The 21,098-nt window shown below is 40.4% G+C and overlaps 1 protein-coding gene across 18 annotated transcripts in view; it reads left to right on the top strand.

Moving 5' to 3' along the window:
* The window catches only part of ptprfa (protein tyrosine phosphatase receptor type Fa), a 491,915-nt gene extending 472,030 nt beyond the window's left edge, over positions 1-19,885 (top strand). For all 18 annotated transcript variants that reach the window (XM_059648016.1, XM_059648015.1, XM_059648014.1 and 15 more), the window contains 3 exons: positions 11,568-11,722; positions 12,555-12,690; positions 18,466-19,885. In XM_059648016.1, coding sequence (XP_059503999.1) covers positions 11,568-11,722; positions 12,555-12,690; positions 18,466-18,534 — 360 coding nt within the window. In that variant the 3' untranslated portion in view covers positions 18,535-19,885. The remainder of the gene's footprint in view (positions 1-11,567; positions 11,723-12,554; positions 12,691-18,465) is intronic.
* The last annotated feature ends 1,213 nt before the right edge of the window (positions 19,886-21,098 follow it).

Here is a 21,098-nt window from a genome sequence, read left to right as displayed (position 1 = left end):
ACTCCTCCGCATTTTTTACAATAGCCTACTGTGGGGAACCTTATCGAACGCCTTGTTGAAATCCATATACACCACATCAACCAGTTTACTCTCATCTACCTGTTTGGTCACCTTCTCAAAGAACTCAATAAGATTTGTGAAGCACGACCTTCCCTTCACAAAACCATGCTGACTATCCCTAATCAAATTATTATTTTCTAGGTGATTATAAATCCTATCCCTTATAACCTTTTCCAACACTTTACCAACAACTGAGGTAAGGCTCACTGGTCTATAATTACCAGGGTTGTCTCTATTCCCCTTCTTGAACAGGGGAACCACATTTGCTATCCTCCAGTCGTCTGGCACTATTCCTGTAGACAACGATGAGTTAAAGATCAATGCCAAAGGCTCGGCAATCTCCTCCCTGGCTTCCCAGAGGATCCGAGGATAAATCCCATCCGGCCCAGGGGACTTATCTATCTTCACCCTCTGTAGGATTTCTAATACCTCTTCCTTGTGAACCTCAATCCCACCTCGTCTAGTAGCCTGTATCTCAGTATTCTCCTCGACGACATTGTCGTTTTCTCAAGTGAATACTGTTGAAAAATATTCATTTAGTGCTTCCCCCATCTCCTCTGACTCCACACACAACTTCCCACTACTATCCTTGATTGAGCCTAATCTTACTTTTGTCATTCTTTTATTCCTTAAATACCTATAGAAAGCCTTAGGGTTTACCCTGATCCTATCCGCCAACAACTTCTCATGCCTCCTCCTGGCTCTTCTGAGCTCTCTCTTTAGGTCTTTCCTGGCTACCTCGTAGCCCTCAAGTGCCCTAACTCAGCCTTCACATCTCATCCTAACATAAGCCTTCTTCTTCCTCTTGACCAGAGATTCCACCTCCTTTGTAAACCACAGCTCCCGCACTCTACAGCTTCCTCCCTGCCTGAGAGGTGCATACTTATCTAGGACGCACAGGAGCTTTTCCTTGAATAAGCTCCACATTTCCAATGTGCCCATCCCCTGCAGTTTCCTTCCCCATCCTATGCTCCCTAAATCTTGCCTAATCTCATCGTAATTGCCTTTCCCCCAGCTATAACTCTTGCCCAGTGGTATACACCTATCCCTTTCCATCACTAAAGTAAACATAACAGAATTATGATCGCTATCACCAAAGTGCTCACCTACTTCCAAATTTAACACCTGGCCAGGCTCATTACCCAGTACCAAATCTAATGTGGCTTCGCCCCTTGTTGGCCTATCTACATACTGTGTCAGGAAGCCCTCTTGCATACACTGGACAAAAACTGACCATCTATAATACTCGAACTATAGCGTTCCCAGTCAATATTTGGAAAGGTGAAATCCCCCATGACAACTACCCTGTTTCTCTCACTCCTATCGAGAATCATCTTTGCTATCCTTTCCTCTATATCTCTGGAACTATTTGGAGGCCTATAGAAAACTCCCAACAGGGTGAGCTCTCCTTTCCTGTTTCTAAGCTCAGCCCATACTACCTCAGTTGACGAGTCCCCAAACATCCTTTCTGCAACTGTGACGAGTCCCTTAGAGAAAGTATCATCAAAAAACAGATTACCATTAGAACCTTGCTTCATTCGATATAGTTTGTAGTGAGAAGGGATTTATTCAGTTTGTGAATAGTTTAATTAATTTGATTGAAAATAGCAAGCTAGGTAGCACCTGGAGGACAGGAGAAGTTAACATTTTGGATATTACCCCTCTTCCTGAAGATGGATAATACCCAAAATGCTGACTTCTCCTTTCCTCCAGAAGCTGTCTAGCTTGTTGCGTTCTTCCAGCCTTCTGTTTGTCTACCTTGAAATCCAGCATCTGCCGTTTTTTTGTCTTTAATTAATTTGTTCACTGTAAGAGTTAGATAAATAAATTATTACTTGTTCATTGTAAAATGAGTGTCAGGGATTTGTTTTATTTAACCCTATCGCAGCTGTTCACCTTATACATTAATGATCTGGATGAAGGGACTGGGGGCATTCTGGGGAAGTTTGCCGATGATATGAAGATAAGTGGACAGGCAGGTAGTACTGAGGAGGTGGGGAGGCTGCAGAAAGATTTAGACAGTTTAGGAGAGTGGTCCAGGAAATGGCTGATGAAATTCAATGTGAGTAAATGTGAGGTTTTGCACTTTGGAAAAAAGAATGCAGGCGTGGACTATTTTCTAAATGGTGAGAAAATTCGCAAATCAGAAGTGCAAAGGGATCTGGGAGTGTTGGTCCAGGATTCTCTAAAGGTTAACTTGCAGATAGAGTCCGTAATTAAGAAAGCGAATGTAATGTTGTCGTTTACCTCAAGAGGGTTGGAATATAAAAGCAGCGATGTGCTTCTGAGGCTTCATAAGGCTCTAGTTAGGCCCCATTTAGAATACTGTGTCCAATTTTGGGCCCCACACCTCAGGAAGGACATACTAGCCCTGGAGCGTGTCCAGCGGAGATTCACACGGATGATCCCTGGAATGGTAGGTTTAACGTATGATGAACAGCTAAGGATCCCGGGATTGTACTCATTAGAGTTTAGAAGGTTGAGGGGAGACCTAATAGAAACTTACAAGATAATGTATGGTTTAGAAGGGGTGGACGCTAGGAAGTTGTTTCCGTTAGGCGGGGAGACTAGGACCCGTGGGCACAGCCTTAAAATTAGAGGGGGTAAATTTAAAACTGCAATGAGACGACATTTCTTCAGCCAGAGAGTGGTGGGCTTGTGGAATTCATTGCCACGGAGTGCAGTGGAGGCCGGGACGTTGGATGCCTTCAAGGCAGAGATCGACAAATTCTTGATCTCAAAAGGAATCAAGGGCTACGGGAAGAGTACAGGGAAGTGGTGTTGACATGCCCATCAGCCATGATTTAAATGGCGGAGTGGACTTGATGGGCTGAATGGCCTTGCTTCTACTCCTATGTCTTATGGTCTTACGGTCTTAACCACTATAAGTTGCTGAAACGCAGGTTATGCCACTGTTCACAGTTCTGTTACAGATTATAGAGCAGGGTGCTCCTCTTTGGGTGTTTCAGTTTTAGTTCTCAGAGGGGAGGATCGATCTATGCTTTATAACACATTACTAACCCCACAAAGCACTTCATAATGATGGATGTCAGAGCTACCGGGCAGTATTCATTAAGGCATATTGCCTAATTTTCCTTTGGCATCAGGATGACAGTGATCTTCTTGAAGCAGGTGGGAACCTCACATCATTGTAAGGGGAGGTTAAAGATATATGCAAATATTCTGCCAGCTGGACCACACATGATCTGAGTCCTCAGCCGGGCATTCCATCCAGGCCAGTCTCTTTCCAGGGTTCACCCTCAAGAAGACAAATTTGGTATCTGCAATGGTGACTGTGGGTGTGGGTGCACCTGAGGCTGTTGGGGCAGGTGACATTGTTTCACTGACCTTCCATTTAAAGTGAGCATTGAGCTCACTGGGGAGGAATGCATTGTTGTCAGCAATTCCACTCGACTTTGCTTTGTAGCCTGTTGTATCATGTAAACCTTACCACAGTTGACAAGTGTGCGTCTGGTTTGTCTGAAACTCTAGTTTTATCTGGTTTTGTCGCTGGGCATCCCTGGTGGCTTTGCAAAGATTGTACCTAGCTTTCCTGAATAGGTCAGCGTCACCTGACTTGAATGCCTCAGACCTGGACTTCAGTAGGGATTGGATCTTCCAGCTCATTTGTTGTTTCCATTTGGGGAACACTCGGTTTAACTTCTTTTGGCATGCAGCTTTCAGCACACACTGATGAAGTCTGTGATGGCATACTCAGTTGGGTTGGCCACCGAGTTCTTGAATGTGGACCAGTCCACCAACTCCAGGTACTCATGAGGGAGCTCATTAATTATCTCAGAACTGCACTGTATGACTTTCTGTATCAGATCCTTATGCTTCAGTTTTGGCTTGTAAGCTGGGAGGAGGACTGCCTTATGATCTGATTTACCAAAGCATGGGTGGGAAATGGAGTAGTAGGTGTCTTTAATGGTCCGAGGTGTTTGGGCCTCTGGTGGAACAGGAAACATGTTGGTTGTATCTTGGTAGCACACGCTTGAGGTTTGCCTGGTTGAAGTCACCTGCTACAATGAACAAGGCCTATAGGTATTTCTTCTCAAGCTCCTTTGTAGCGGTGTATGTTTCATCATGTCACTCTTGACTTGCGCATGGTATGGGATGTAAACTGCTGTCAGGATTGCCTACTGAAAATTGGATTCCGCTAATACACAACAGGTTAACCAGCAAAGCCCATGCAATTTAAGCCACACTTTTTGAGGAGACACTCACGGAATACGAGATGGCCAAAAAAATTGTCAGTGTTTATGAGCTGTGCTCGGAGCTTGTAGGCAGAAATCTCAAAATCTCCATATAGCCAAGCAAACTTTGATCAAGTTTGACAGTCACACACAAGTTATCTTAAACTGCTGGATGCCAGCAATTAAAGTTGAGACCATCTGTGAAAACGTCGGAGACATAGTACAGATAAAGAATTTAAAAAGTCACTCCATAGCTCCATAAATACACATGTGAAGGAACCAAAACATTTCCAAAGGCCACCAAGCAAATAGTTGGCTGACTACAGGCTTGTCAGTAAGTCTGTACTCAAAGCAAAAAACTTCTTCTATCACCCCCACAACCCCACAAAGGACGGAAGCTGGGAAAGTACAGGAATGGCTAAAAATACAATCTGGAGAAAAAGAAAGATGAGATGAAGTGTATGGAAGATCAGATCTGGACCGTAAAAGCAGCGAAAATCCATGGCAAGCAAGCGCCTCACAAAACATCATTTATAACCCAAGCGAATTGTAAGGATGTGTTTATGAATTGCATGGGAGACATTGGAGTTTGGAAAATGAACTTAATGATGAAATTAAACCCAACAATGAAGGAATGAGTGACAATTGGGCTTTGCTGTTTACCTAAACATCCTGTACGGAGTTAAACCAACGGATTAAGAATCAGTACTGATTTACGTTAATGCTGAGGTATGAATTCTGCTGATCCCATCTGCTTTTGTTAAGTTACACTCTCATGGCTTTGCTGATATGTATGCCAGAGTCTGAAGAAGGGTCCAGACCTGAAAAGTCAGCTTTCCTGCTCCTCTGATGCTACTTGGCCTGCTGTGTTCATCCAGCTCTACACCTTGTTATCTCAGATTCTCCAGCATTGGCAATTCCTACTATCTCATAAATGAGTTATCTTTACAATATGTAATAAGCAACTATTAAAAATTGATGGTGATTAGAACTTGAATTTTCAAAGTCGCCATTAGTATTCTGAAGGTTTCTTTTCTCCAATCGTGGAAATGTAATGGAGATGTGTTATCTGAAATATTAATTTAAAACATGCTTAGCCAGATTTATATATATCTCAAACTTTTCAAAAGAACTCTTTTCAAAGCAAAGGACATCGACTGACAATGGCATCTAAGTATGTTGTGTTTGCAAAAAACACAAGCTACTTAAATGGAGTCACTAAGCAACATTCCCTCTAAGCTCACTGACTTACGGTTCCAGACGTTGCTGCTACATACTGACCTAGGAGGTCAATGCAGTTGAAGAAAAAGTTAGAGGGGATGCTGTTGCTGAGTTTACAATGCTTTAACTGAGTGTCCTATGAACCAGTTTGTGGGTAAAAATTCTATTGGGTTTTGAACACAATCAGGGAGAAATTGCCGAGGGAAAAGAAGCTTGAGCCCTCCTTTTTCTCTGAGACCCCACTCATCGATTCTTGTGAGTTGAAAATGCACCAGAAAACCTCACCACGGCAAGCTGTCAAAGGAGAAGTTCATCTACACCACTGTCCCCAGAAAAAGAAATCAACCATTTAGAATTGATCCAGGAAGAAACCTCAGTGCCATGGCCTAAGCAGAAAGTTACTTTGGTTGCAGAGTAACATTTAGGGCAGTGTACATATTCCTTTTTTCTCAAGTTAACATTTTTTTGCCATAGTACATACAAAACTCTGCAGTGTCATATTTTCCCCCCATGCCTGGAGGAGTATTTTTTGTTATTTTTCAAGAAGCATAGTTGGACATAATTGCAATTTTTAAACAAATCTCAATAATTATTGCATCCTTGCTCAAGTGAAGTTATTTTTTGCAATAAATTAGCTTTTTACTTGTCAACTTAAGGAATCTGGTTGTCTTTGGTTCTAGTACTGTGCATCATACAGTCTAATATATAATTGGAAATTATCCACTCCGTTTTTAAATTCAAACAATGTTTATGTCGAGTGGAAGAATAGAACAATGATAGGAATCAGTTCACCCTTTCTAACTTTGTTGTAACATGGGCTTTCAGATTAAATTTCAGTATGCTTGTTGTGTTTGCTAAGTGAATGAATGGTAACTTCTAAAGTGTCACTGTGTCATGTATTTGCTGTGTGGAGTACAGAACCCATCACTCGGGTTGATGGATTTAAATTCAGTTTAAAAACATGTTATCAGTTATGGTGACCGCAGAGTTACTTTGGGCAATAGATGCAGGCCTTGATGGCAATACCTACATCCAATGAATTTTTAAAAAACCTGTTTTTGATTCCTTTATTGCACTGAGAATTCACACAATGGCTCCAAAAGCTAAAAGAGAATTGCAAGTTGTCTCATCTCTGTTCAGTCAAGAATCATGATCAAAGATGTTGTACATGTCACATCAATAATTTCAAGTCATGTGATGAATTTTTTTGATAATCATCAAATCTTTTTTATTGTTATCGACATTCAGTCAGCCAAGAATTTTTTGCTTTTATTTCAAATTTCCAGCATCAGGAATATTTTGATTTTTGTTTTATTACATAATTGTCAAAATTAATATACAATGATCAGAATATTTTATTCCCAACACAGGGTGAAAAATCAGTGTAAAACGTCAAGGTTTATGTGTTTCACTTTATTGTCTCAGTGATGTAACATCTTCAAATGTGAATTTTTACTGCCAACATTTTGTGGTCTGCAGCTCATTTACAAAAGGCATAAATGTTACTTACTGTTGAAATAGCTTAGTTGTATTCTTGGACCATGGAAACTTGCTTTACATTTGAAACTGGCATTGAGACCATAGTCGTGGTGCTGGTGGTATTATGAATAACTGGATTATCATGTAGCAAAATGATGGCCTCATAGTGATTCAACTTGTTTTCTTGAGGTTTGTACTGGAACCATAGAAAACCTACAGCATAAAAATAGGTCATTCAGTGCCAGTTATTCTGCCAGGCAAATAAACGAGTGCCTGCTCATGAGCACTGTAGCTGTAACCATGTAGCTTCAGCTGCAGATCCAAGCTCCTTTTGACTGAGTTGAGGGTTTCCATCTCAACAGCCAAGTTGAGTGGCACATTCCAGATCTCAGCACCCTCTAGGTGAAAATATTTTTTTTCTCATGTCCCCTATAATGTTTGTACCAGTCATCTTAAATCTGTACCACCTGGCAATAGACCTTGCATTTGGGAAGTAGGTCTTCCCTTTCCACTGCATCCATGCCCCTCATTATTTCATATGTCTCGAATTAAGTCACCACTCAGCCTCCTCTGTTCCTAACGAAAAACAACCTGTAAATCTGTTCTGTACTCTCTGTAGAGCAATTTTGTTCATCGTGTAATGTGACCAGATCAGTACTCAGAAATTCAGCTGTGGCCTGACCAATGTCTTACATAGCTCCAGCATTCCATTCCTACTCTTGCATTCAGTATCACACCCAGTCAAGGAAAGCATCTCATAATGCCTTCTTTACCACCTTTTTGATCTATCCTGCCATGTTTAGGAACCTATGCACATGCACTCCAAGGTCTGTCACTGTCTGTACCTCTCTCAACAACCTCCATTTATTGTGCATTCCTTTGCTTTATTTGTCTTAACCAAATGCATAACCTCAGACTTCTCTGGAAAGATTTCCATTTGCCACTTCCCCCCCTGCCAACTCAACCAAACCAGAGATATGATCTTGTACCTCTTCACTATCAACCACCCATCTTTGTGTTGTCTCTGTATTTCCCAAAGGTGCCTCCAAAAGCTACTATTTGAGTGTCTTGAAATTGTTTATTAGACTATACTCCTCCCTATTTGCTTCAGTTTTTTTACTATTTCCTTCTCTTGCAGACTCAGTGATGTGGAAGGACCACAATTTTTTTTGAATAAAAATAAATAAGAATGAAACTTTGTTGCAAATACTATGAGCATTTAGGTAAAGCGCCTTAATGCTAATGGTATTCTCAACAAAGATGAATTAACAGCACAAATCATCTTGAATGATTATGATGTGGTAGGCATCACAGAGACATGGTTGCAGGGAGTTCAGGACTGGCAGTTAAACATCCAAGGATTCTCCACTTATCGAAAAGACAGGGAGGTGGGCAGAGGGGGTGGGGTTGCCTTGTTAGTTAAGAATAAAATTAAACCTACGGCACTGAATGACAAAGGGTCAGAGGATGTGGAGTCTATGTGGGTGGAGTTGAGGATCCACAAAGGCAGAAAAACCATAATGGGAGTTATGTACAGACCTCCTAACAGAGATCAGGACCAGGGGCGCAAGATGCACCGGGAAATAGATAGGGCATATCAGAAAGGCAAGGTCACGGTGATCATGGGGGACTTCAATACACAGGTGGACTGGGTGAATAATGTTGCCGGTGGATCCAAAGAAAGGGAATTCATGGAATATTTGCAGGATGGCTTTTTGGGACAGCTTGTGATGGAGCCCATAAGGGAGCAGGCTATTCTGGACTTAGTGCTATGTGATGAGCCTAACTTTATAAAAGATCTTAAAATAAGGGAACGCTTAGGAGGCAGTGATCATAATATGATAGAGTTCAGTCTGCAGCTTGAAAGAGAGAAGGCAAAATCGGATGTAATGGTGTTACAGTTAAAAATGGAAATTACAGGGGCATGAGAGAGGAATTGACGAAAATTGACTGGAAGCAGAGCCTAGCGGAGAAGACAGTAGAGCAACAATGGCAGGAGTTTCTGGGTGTAATTGAGGACACAGTACAGAGGTTCATCCCAAAGAAAAGAAAGATTATTTAGGGTGGGATTAGACAGCCATGGCTGACAAAGGAAGTCAGGAAATGTATCAAAGAAAAAGAGACAGCCTATAAAGTGGCCAAGAGCACTGGGAAATCAGAAGATTGGGAAGGCTACAAAAACAAACAGAGGATAACAAAGAGAGAAGTAAAGAAGGAGAGGATCAAATATGAAGGTAGGCTAGCTAGTAATATTAGAAATGATAGTAAAAGTTTCTTTTAATACATAAGAAACAAACGATAGACAAAAGTAGACATTGGGCCGCTCCAAATTGATGCTGGAAGGCTAGTGATGGGAGATAAGGAAATAGCTGAAGAACTTAATAAGTACTTTGTGTCAGTCTTCACAGTGGAAGACATGAGTAATATGCCAACAATTAGGGAGAGTCAGGGGGCAGAGTTGAGTATGGTCGGCATTACAAAAGAGAAAGTGCTAGAAAAGCTAAAAAGTCTAAAAATTGACAAATTTCCTGGCCCCGATGGGCTACATCCTAGAGTTCTGAGGGAGGTGGCTGAGGAAATAGTGGAGGCTTTGGTCGTGATCTTTCAAAAGTCACTAGAGTCTGAGAAAGTCCCAGATGATTGGGAAATTGCTGTTGTAACCCCTTTGTTTAAGAAGGATGAAGGCAAAAGATAGAAAATTATAGGCCGATTAACCTAACCTCGGTTGTTGGTAAAATTCTAGAATCCATTGTTAAGGATGAGATTTCTAAATTCCTGGAAGCGCAGTGTCAGATTAGAACAAGTCAGCATGGATTTAGTAAGGGGAGGTTGTGACTGACAAACTTGTTAGAATTCTTTGAAGAGGTAATAAGCATGTTAGACCAGGGAAACCCAGTGGATGTTATCTATCTAGACTTCCAAAAGGCCTTTAAGGTGCCTCACGGGAGGCTGCTGAGCAAGTGAGGGCCCATGGTGTTCGAGGTGAGCTCTTTTTTGGAATGGCAACTGGTGACGAGTGGTGTCCCGCAGGGTTCAGTGTTGGGCCTGCAGCTGTTCACTTTATATATTAATGATCTGGATGAAGGGACTGGGGGGCATTCTGGCGAAGTTTGCCAATGATACGAAGATAGGTGAACAGGCAGGTAGTGGTGAGGAGGTGGGGAGGCTGCAGAAAGATTTAGACAGTTTAGGAGAGTGGTCCAGGAAATGGTTGATGAAATTCAACGTGAACAAATGTGAGGTTTTGCACTTTGGAAGAAAGAATACAGGCATGGATTATTTTCTAAATGGTGAGAAAATTCATAAAGCAGAAGTACAAAGGGATGTGGGAGTGTTGGTCCAGGATTCTCTAAAAGTTAACTTGCAGGTAGAGTCCGTAATTAAGAAAGCGATGTAATGTTGTCGTTTATCACAAGAGGGTTGGAATATAAAAGCAGTGATGTACTTCTGAGACTTTATAAAGCTCTAGTTAGGCCCCATTTAGAATACTGTGTCCAATTTTGGACCCCACACCTCAGGAAGGACTTACTGGCCCTGGAGCATGTCCAGCGGAGATTCACACAGATGATCCCTGGAGTGGTAGGTTTAACGTATGATGAACGGCTAAGGATCCTGGGATTGTACTCATTAGCGTTTAGAAGGTTGAGAGGAGATGTAATAGAAACTTACAAGATGATGTATGGCTTAGAAAGGGTGGACACTGGGAAATTGTTTCCGTTAGGCAGGGAAACTAGGACCAGTGGGCACAGCCTTAGAATTAGAGGGGGTAAATTTAAAATGGAAATGAGGAGACATTTCTTCAGCCAGAGAGTGGTGGGCTTGTGGAATTCATTGCCATGGAGTGCAGTAGAAGCTGGGACAGTAGATGCTTTCAAGGTAGAGATTGATAAATTCTTGATCTCACAAGGAATCAAGGGCTCTGGGGAGAGTGCGGGGAAGTGGAGTTGAAATGCCCATCAGCCATGATTTAAATGGCGGAGTGGACTCGATGGGCCAAATGGCCTTACTTCCACTCCTATGTCTTATGGTCTTATGGAAATGCATTTTTAGATCAGCAGCATTAGCTTTAATGATCTAAGAGACAACACATCTGTCTATCACTATAGATACTATATGATCCATGCATTTTGAAAGGAAAATATTTGCAGGGCCATGACAGAAGAATGTATGAGTAGTGGCACTAATTGGATAGCTCTTTTAAAAAGCCAGCATAGATAGAGATGATGGATCAAATTGCTTCTTTCTATACTTTTAGATTTTTTGATCTAACAAAATAGGCTACTCCTATGTAAATTAGATTGGGATCCTTAAAATGATCTGTTAAAGTAAGGTTTGCAGTCATGTGACAATACATTGTGGCAGACGGTTGTGGTTTTAACTGATTCCGAATTGCCCTTGAACACTTTTTATCCCTGTTTCTTTATCTTCATCACCATAGAAGTGTATCAGTAATTAAAGTAGCAATTAAATTCACTGTGGATTTTGCTGTACTCTTGTACATTAATGTGTGTCCTCTTGAGGGACATTCCTCTATTGTAAGAGCAAATTTCAATGAAAACGCCATTTAGGCAACATTAGTTTTCAAATGTACACTTTTAATTTCAAATGTAGGATGGTCAATCTCGAACAATCCGGCAGTTCCAATTCACTGATTGGCCTGAACAAGGAGTGCCAAAAACCGGAGAGGGATTCATTGATTTCATTGGTCAAGTACATAAGACTAAGGAACAGTTTGGACAGGATGGACCTATCACTGTGCACTGCAGGTAAGGATGAAAAAGCAGCCAGCACTTCTCATTATGGGGATGAAATTAGTTATAACTAAGCAAATTTTGTCTCTGACTGATCTCTTTTGTAAATGTATCACTGTTTATTTTCTGTTATTGATATCTAGCAGTCTGTTTGATCATTTTATAAGTCAATAGGAACACTGGTTCTTTCCCTAAGATTTTGTTTTTCTCAAGTAGTTTCAGACATGGCACTGTTACTTTGGGTTGATTGATTATGTATGAAGTGTATACTGAGTGATTAGGCATGGAAGAACGACAAGTTGGCTTGGAGGCTATGAGGGGCCATTGGGAATGGATGGGGTTGTGATTGAGCTGTGAGGAGTGACAACTAGAAGGCCACAAATATAACCAAATATCTAGAATGAAGCCCCAGAGATACGAGGCAGCTCTTTTAAACCTGCCCCACCTTAGCACCAATATTCCTTGTAAGCTGCAAGGCTGTGTGATTACAGCCAATGTGATATTGCACCATGCATGGCAATCGGCTTGTTGACATTTACTGACCTCAGGGATCCATGAATTAGAAGGAAAGATGCTTAACACTGAGCCACATGAAATCTGCTTCTGGGTGTGGTGAGCCTAGCTGTATCCTTCTTCACCACCCACCCTCAGTGGAGCAAAGTTCGTGCCATTTGAAGTACCTTCGACTGAACTGGGTCCTGCAAACCACATAATTTCACAGCTCAAGCGATCCTCCTCAGTCAAGAACAGCCAGATACACAGAGTTACTGCTCAAGAATTTAATTCAACAAAGCTATTAAATGTATAGTTACGCAAAAATCTGACAATGGTTTCTCCTGTCTAATAGCGCTGGTGTGGGACGAACTGGTGTGTTCATTACCCTGAGTATTGTGCTGGAACGGATGAGGTACGAGGGAGTTGTGGACATGTTTCAAACAGTGAAGACCTTACGAACACAACGGCCTGCCATGGTTCAAACAGAGGTGAGATAGTTAATCTTTTTTTCACTTAAGCTAGTTGAAATGTGCCATGTTAAATACATTAAAATAGCTTATAGCAATGTCAATGTGGTTTTTTTGTCTATTCATATTCTATCAATAAGACACTTAAATTATGTGTAGAAACCTTATTGGGGAGTCCAGTCCATCTGCAAGTTGTCAAAGCAGTGAAAAGTCTAGATTTCTGTGGTCATACATTTTGCTGTAGGCATTCGTTGGAATTTATATAGGATGAATCAGATAAACCTTGTCTTGGACAGTAATACAAAAAGTTCACCATCAGTTAGTCTTGTACTTTGTACAAAATGATTTCACCTGTTGGGTTATAGTGCTCTTTTAGTGACTTTTGCCTTTTGAATTGATACAGATGTTGACACAGTTGATATTTTAGCTGTACCATCAAACTTGTGACATCGTATTATTTGCTAAAACTTGTTGAACAGCTATTCTATTATCTGTAGATAGTGGTATCCTTATATTGAATAAGAATGTTTGCACAACTTGTAATTAGTTCATGAAATCCCTACAGTGCAGAGAGAAGCCATTTGGCTGAATAAGTTTGCACTGAACCTCCAAAGAGCACTCTACCTAGACCAGCAGTGACTTAGACAAGGTTGTAAGATTGGATATAACACAGGATGGGTAAGCTTTCTGGCTTGGTGCTTTAACAGCAATAAATCTAAGACTGTGCACTTGAGTATGTAATGTTTTGTCAGTCATTGCACCTGTATGCCCTGAAAGCATTGGTTTGTGCTTACTTTCTCACTGCATGTACAGTGAAGGGCACCTCAGGACCACCAAAACATGGCTGGTGAATGGCTGGGCTTCAACATTTTATTGGCAAGAAAACACAGGTTATCCCAACAGTGATAGGAACTTCTGCCTCTTGCAAATGGGGGAACAGGACAGATGGCATGTAACGTAGGACAGGGCATAGGAAATTAGTCAAGGTTGGGACAATAGCGAGAGAAAACGGATGAAAAGTTACACTGAAATAACAACAATCATCAGATGAAAGATAAGGCGCTCTTCCTTGAATATACTTTGAATTTTATCGGAACATTGCATGTCCAGGTGAGAGGGAGCAAGGCTGAGAATAAAAATGACAGGCGATTGGAAGCTCAGTCACATTTGTGACCTGAATAAATGGACGCATTCCACAAAGCGGTCAGTCAGTATGCTTTTAGCCTTCCCACTGGAAAGGAAACCACCTCATGGCAGTAAATATGGTAAAGTAAACGGAAAGAAATTTTACTTTGAAAGAGTGTTTGGTACTTGGGAATGAAAACAGAGGAGGTAGAATTTCAGGTATTACATTTCCTGCAGTTTCATGCAGAAGTGTTTTGGGAAAAGGAAGCGTAGTCGAATGAATGAGAAATGAACCAAGGTATCATTGGAGGAAATAGTTCCTTTGGAATGCTGAAAGGGAAAGCAATGGGAAGTTTTGTTTTATGGTGGCACTGTGCTGAAGGTGACTGAAATGATAGAGGATGATTATTAGATACAGAAGCTAGAGGGTCAGAAAGTAAGGACAAGTGGAAATCTCCAATGGTTCTAGAATGAAAGGACAGGTTTACAGCAGGAGCATAAATTAGAATGGAAACAGTTGACAGCCCTATCAGTCATAATGCACAGGGAGTGGAGTGCTCCACAGTTTGAAATAAAACAGAATGCAGATCAGAAGCACTCAAATGGAAGATTGCAACATCTAAACAGATGTAACAGAGATGAAGAAACAAGTAGAATGGAATAGAGTCCTTACTACAAGCAGGGCTTGCTTAAGTCTGGACAAGACTATGCGGGCATCATTGGGGTTAGAGTAAATATTGTTTGTAATTCTGTACCTAGAAATGGAGATGGATAAGTCAAGGAAAGAATCAGATGTTAACATGTTCAGGCAAAATCGGATAAAATTTGGAAGCTAAGTTGGTACAGTTTTCTAAATCAGGCAAGAGTATGAAATGGCACTGTTACAGTCATCAGTGTAATGGAGAAGGAGGTCAGAGAGGGACCATCAGCAGACTGGAAAAAGAATGTTGCACATAATCTGGAAAAAGGAAGCATTACTAGGACCCTTCTGTGTACCCATATAAACAGCCAAGTTGAGAAAGGTACTGGTGGACTGGTGGTGAACTCTATTCAAGGAAGAAGATTGAGCTTTTTCCATAGAATCTCTATGGTGTGCAAACAGGTCATTCAGCCCAACATGTCCTCACCAACTCTGGGTAGCATTCCACCCAGACTCACCCCCTATCCTATCCCTGCAACCCCCACGGCAAATCCACATAACCGACATATCCCTGGACACTATGGGCAATTTAGCATGGCCATTCCACCTAACTTGCACATCTTGGACTGAGAATGTGCAAACTCCGCATAGACAGTTGTCCAAGACGAGAATTGAAACTGGGTCCTTGGTGCTGTGTGGCAGCAATGCTTACCACTGAGCTGCCGTTGAGACTCCGAAGGAGGTAGGGATAAATTGGATAAAAGTTCCAGGAAACTGTTAAAATGATGGAAGACATCAGAAGAGTCACATGCAGATGGATAAAGATTGAATAAGAGCTGGGAAAGGATAGAGTCAAGATAGGAAGTAAGAAGTTCAGTGGGGCAGGAACAGGCTGAATTAATGGTTTTACAGGGCAATTCTGTTTGTGGATTTTGGGGGAAAAAGGTCAAAATAAGCATTTTGAGGTTGCAGAACTATGGTGTTTGTGACTGGAGAAAAGAGTGGATATGATCATCAAAAGCCCTGGAAACAGGTCCTGGCTTGAAGTTTGAGGCTAGGGCTATGGTCCAAAGATAGATGAAAGTGTTACAGAATTGATATTTGGCACTTGCTTGGTAAATTTTGGTATGCAGCCAACAACAGCACCACCCTTGCCAGATGATTCGATGATAATGTAGAAGTTGGATTTGAGACAAGCAACTCTGGGTACTTTAGCATATAATATAAAATAAAAATTTCTGGTAATATTGGAAGCATCCCCTCCCCTTCCCCCTTACACCAACACCAATGCCAAAGAACTTAGTAAACCTTGTCTTTTAAGATTTTCTGGCAAGGAACTTCTTACCATGTATAAATAAGCAAACCTTTCTTTGCTTAGAAATATCTTCTACTTTATTGGGGAGCAGAAATTGGTCATTTGAGTCTGTTTTTGATTGCTGTTCAGTGAAAGGTCACCTGTTGCATGTAACCAATGCCCACACTCTGTGTTAACAGATGTGTAGAAAGCAAGTAGAATAGTAAATGCAAAGAAATGTTATGAATCTTGAATAAGTGACAATGCTAATAATTTTTTTATGGAGTTTCAATGTATACTAAATTCTGGATTATTGGAAGATGTCCACAAAAGGTGTTTAATCTTATGTCATATAATATATCTTACAGGATTCTTCAAATCAGTTATTTTTATTTAATCAAAAAATGTTTACTGGGACAGGGACCCCCCCCAGCATGACAAATCAGGAGGATTGGCAATATTCTTGTCAGTGCTGCACTCTTGATCCTTCTGCCTCCGCAGAACAAATCTTCCATCACTTGTCCTGTCACTCACAGAGATGTTAAGGCGAGTTTCAGAATTTTGATCCAGTGACAGTGAAGGAATGGCAATAGCTTCCAAGTCAGAATAGTGTTTGAATTGGGGAGGAGCTTGCAGGTGATGTGTTCTCTCACATCTATTACCACTACTCTATCTAGGTGACAGACGGATCAGGTTTCAAAGTTGATTCCTAAGAAGCCTCAGTGGGTTACAACAGTGCAACATTGGTGTTGAAGGGTGTATGTGCAGGTAATGGATGGGATGCCAATAAAGTGGGCTGCTTTATCCCAGATGGGTCAAGCCTTTTCTGTGTGAAATAACTCCACAGAAGCTGGTATCTCATTACCAAGTCACCTTTTATTTACAAATGAACAGTTCTCAACTCTCACACTGCCTCATACGGAGTCAGGCACCAGTGTGTCAATATCCCTGATACCCAACCTTTTTATGTCATCCAGTGCTCCCTGATTGGACTAGATTAACAGCCTTAATCAGAGAATTTATAGTAATGACGTCCAGCTGGCTGAATGTGTTAGAATCACTACACATGCTGCTGGAGATGGTGGTAAATTGCAAGTTCCTAGAGCTCTGGCTTTCCCCTTCAGAACACTACACCCATCATTGGGTCTTCTCTCTCAAGCACAGTGTTTCCCATCTTCATCTGATCATGAGTGTTGACCTGGCTCTCGAGCTGTTGCTGGCATAAAGCAAAAAGCCAAGCTATTCAATGACCAGGGAATCTAGCTTAACAAAGCACACACATTAACCATAGAAAATATGATCTGATCAGTAAGTGAATGAATATTCTTCATTTACCTGCATAATTGCAGCTGCAACAAGAATTCTAGGGCAAAATGACTACCTTGATCGGTTCCCAGTACTGCTTTAAAAATCTTCTACTTCCACCATGGGTGCACCATAATTGTATATCCAGCTTGCACTGCAGTGACAAATCCGGCATCCCTAAGAGTACTCCCCAAACCAGTGAACTAAAACGAAAAGGGCAGCAGGCAATGGGAACATCATCACAGCAAGTTCTCCTCCATGTTACACACCATGCCAATTTAAACCTGAACAGGTGTTCTGCCTCTCTTGCTGATCAAAATCTAGGAACTGCCTGCCTCGCCTTATTTTAGGCCACTTCTATCATATGTGAATGCAGTGGTTCAAGAAGCTAACTTACCTCCACATTCGAAAGGGCATGAATAAGCAATGAATGTGGACTTCTCTAATAAAAGCTGATATGCTGGGGAAGTATTTTTAAAAAGACTTCAATGATCACATACTGGGGAAGTCTCTAAAAGAGTTGGTAACCCCATATCATCTGTGAAGTGACCCAACCAAACATCATCTTAGACAAATTGGACAGTCCCAAAATGGTCCCATAAAATTGATTCCTGGTTGTGTCTGTCCAGTTCTACCCTATGATATCCATAGGGAGCTTTTACATATGTTCCTACCAATTTTGATGAAGGTTTCTGGATTGTTTGTTAATCAATTGATTAGTAAAAGCTGATTACCTCTTAAAAATGAAGGTAAAAGTGCTCAGAGTGCAAACATCAGATGCAGTAATCAGTGCAAACTCATAATCTTAGGATGCTAGCTGAAAAGTCTTGATGATGAGGATAGCTATATTATTATCAAAATGGATATAATTAGAGCTGCAATGAACACTATGAATACTGTTCATACTAGAAATAATGGGTAATATACCAACTATGATGCTTTTTACTCACTGTCACAAAAAAAATTTACATCAGCAATAGAAACTGGCTTGGAAAGAACTTGGGTATCTATGGTACTCATTAGGTATCCAATTTATTATAAGAAGAAAGTTGAAAAATGGCCAATTTGCACCTTCCACTGCTGTTACAAATGTGAAACAGATGAAGCCCTATTAAATTTCAGAATTTTGCATTTTCAATGCTGACCTTTTAGTGAGTGACATTATAAGCATTACAGCATTCTTTATTGCAGTATTGCCCAGGATCAGACATAATGAGTTTCACCTCTCTTTAGAGATGTTTGGTGGTCATATTTCAATTCCACTATGTTACATATTAATCAGTCATGTAAGCAAACATTTTAGAATAACAAATACAAGTAATTTGTTACGTATGTTCTGGATTTTTTAAAATTATCTCAATATTTAAATAAATCTTCTGAATTCAAATTTTAATGGAGAACACTTTACTGAATGTTTAATCTCTGTCTACAGGACCAGTACCAGTTATGTTACCGAGCAGCGCTGGAGTACCTTGGAAGCTTTGATCACTATGCAACATAACTTCTATCACCCAATCAGAACTTGTGACTTTCAGGACCCAGAAAATAATTTTTTGAGCCATATCAAATCATTGTTTAGTTATCCTGTACAGCGAGTTGTCAAGGTGTAATGATATCAGCAACTCAGAAATTCTATCATGGTTCTTGAACTGATCAGGAGCTAAGTTGACTTGTTTTAACTCCAAACCAATAAGATAATAATTTACACATCTCAATTCCTCTTCGTTCTACATGGGATTTCTTTTTTTGATTATAAGTTTAGCTCAAGTATAAAGCATCTGTTTTTTTTTGGTCTTTAACCGGGGTGCCATCAACAATTTTATAAATCTTTTTATTGAAACTGGTAATTTTTTCTGAAGCTAAATTGTTTTGCTCAATGGCAAAACAGAATTCCTTGTGCTGTAAGTGCATTTTTTATTTTATTATAATTGGTTAAGTTTTTATATTCTCCTTTTTGCTGATTTAAGGGTTCTTTATGTTTGCAACGGAGCTGCCCATTTTAGTGCAGCTCTGTATTTAATCCGGGTGACTGGAATCTTAACCACTGTTCTGATAATAGCTGCTGTATCTACTCCTAGGGATAGACAAATCAAACTGAAGTTTAATCTTATATGAAAGTGTCTTCTCTCCAGATACTGTACAATACAAAACTATTAATACTGAATAAAGCAGGAGCCTGGTGCTGTTAGATGAATTTAATAAAAAAAAACAAGGATGCATTTTGGTTTTGTACAGTTTCTTAAAATGACCGATTTGATCCTTTCCTTGTTTAAAAAAAATAAAAATGTTAGAAATACCCAATACCCAATAATCTGCCGATCAGTTGGAGATAAATTTAAACTGGATCTCAACCAACTTGATGTAAAAACTGCAGCACACCTTGCTACAAACTTCAATCACCTACCCAGGGAAGAGCTGGGAGCAGCAACACTTATTTGCCATCAATCAGACCAGTTGGTCTCTGTTTTATGTTGACTATTGTGGCAGTTAAGACTGCTAAGCGTTTCCTTACCAATAGCCTAAATTTTCCAGTTAGCTATTCTGGTGGGTGGAAGTTCTGTGATCGGATAATCAACTGTTATTCTGTGAAGCTGTTGCGGTAGGGTGTCTGGGTGTGGAATTGGGGAAGACGGTGGATGAATGCCAAATATAATCAATTAGAATGATATCGACTGTAACCTGATTTGAAAAGGTTGAATTGTTTGGAACACGCTCATTTTTACCTTGTGTATGCATAGTGCTGTAGGGGTTACTCTGTTGTATACACAGTCTGTTTTCTATTTGTTGATAAATGAGATCATCATTGGAAAAATCTTGATGTTAATAAAGTTGAATAATCGGGTTTTATACAACGTGGTTTCATTGGGGAGTTTTTACTTATTATTCCACTCTTAGAAATTAAACCCACGTAAAAATCAATTCTCCATTTTGGTCTGCATGCAGGTATAGATATAAAAACTTACCAAAAGCAGTTTAAGTAGAAAAGTAAGGCCATTGCTGATTAAAAACAAATTAATATGGTGATGTTGGGATAAGAGTGACGATAAGACCTCAAAATGACTTGCAGATATAACATTGTGATCGCATTTAATTGTTTCATATATATTACTGACCTCACCGAAAATGAATATTATTATATCAGGAGTGGAACTGAAATTAGAGCCGCTCATAACACTTTTTTAGGGGCAATCATAGATTTGTGATTTCCCATTGTTTCAGTTCCAGCCTTTCACACTGCCACTTCCAGTTTTCCAACTTTATTTTCTCTATTTCCTACATCTTGTCAGGATGCTACTTGCAAGTGCTGACAGCCTTGCTGTATTCTGACCAAGTTCCCACTCTTCATGTATGCATGCTGAAGGCAAAGTAACAGTAAACTGTTACACAGTCAAGTTCCCACTAAATATCATTCATATGTCCTCAGTCAGAGGTTGGCCATTAATAGTTATAGTCTCCTTATAGGGCTAAAGCTTCCGAGGCCAATTATAGCATCTAAACAAGATCAGCTAACTCATTAAAGTTTGAGTGAAACCTGGACCTGAATTTTATTGGATGCAACCCTAACCCCACCAACAAAATATAGACGATAGGTGCACTTTTGTCATTCTATACTCAGCTGTCAATAAAGAGATCTGAAGTATGACTTTTATCTCACTGGAACAAGAAGTCCTGCTTCTAAGATTCTTGGTTGGCAGCTGTCCAGGACCAGTCGTACACAGGGAGCAATGGCCACTGTCAGTGCTGCAGCAAGGCTGAAACAAAGTACATTTTGATGGAATTAATCCAGCAGATAGGGGATGTTAAGGAGCCCACTAACAAGATGAACATTTGCAATATCTCTCATGTGGGTCATGTCAATTGATAGCAAAGAATTTTGAGAGGCGCTTTTCACAACCTATTAAAGTGTCTAGTGGTCTCCAGCAATGCTGAAAACAGTGGATAATGTTCAATCCTCAATCCCTCATTCTTCTGGTCTTCAATGTTCAATCCTTTTTAATAGTATAATACATAGCAACAAAGTTTCTGCTCTTTACTTAGAACACTGCTTAACATCATAATATGTTC

This window comes from Stegostoma tigrinum, chromosome 8 (assembly GCF_030684315.1).
Source record: "Stegostoma tigrinum isolate sSteTig4 chromosome 8, sSteTig4.hap1, whole genome shotgun sequence".
In the NCBI taxonomy this organism is placed as follows: domain Eukaryota; kingdom Metazoa; phylum Chordata; class Chondrichthyes; order Orectolobiformes; family Stegostomatidae; genus Stegostoma; species Stegostoma tigrinum.
This window is presented reverse-complemented; position numbering and strand designations above follow the sequence as displayed.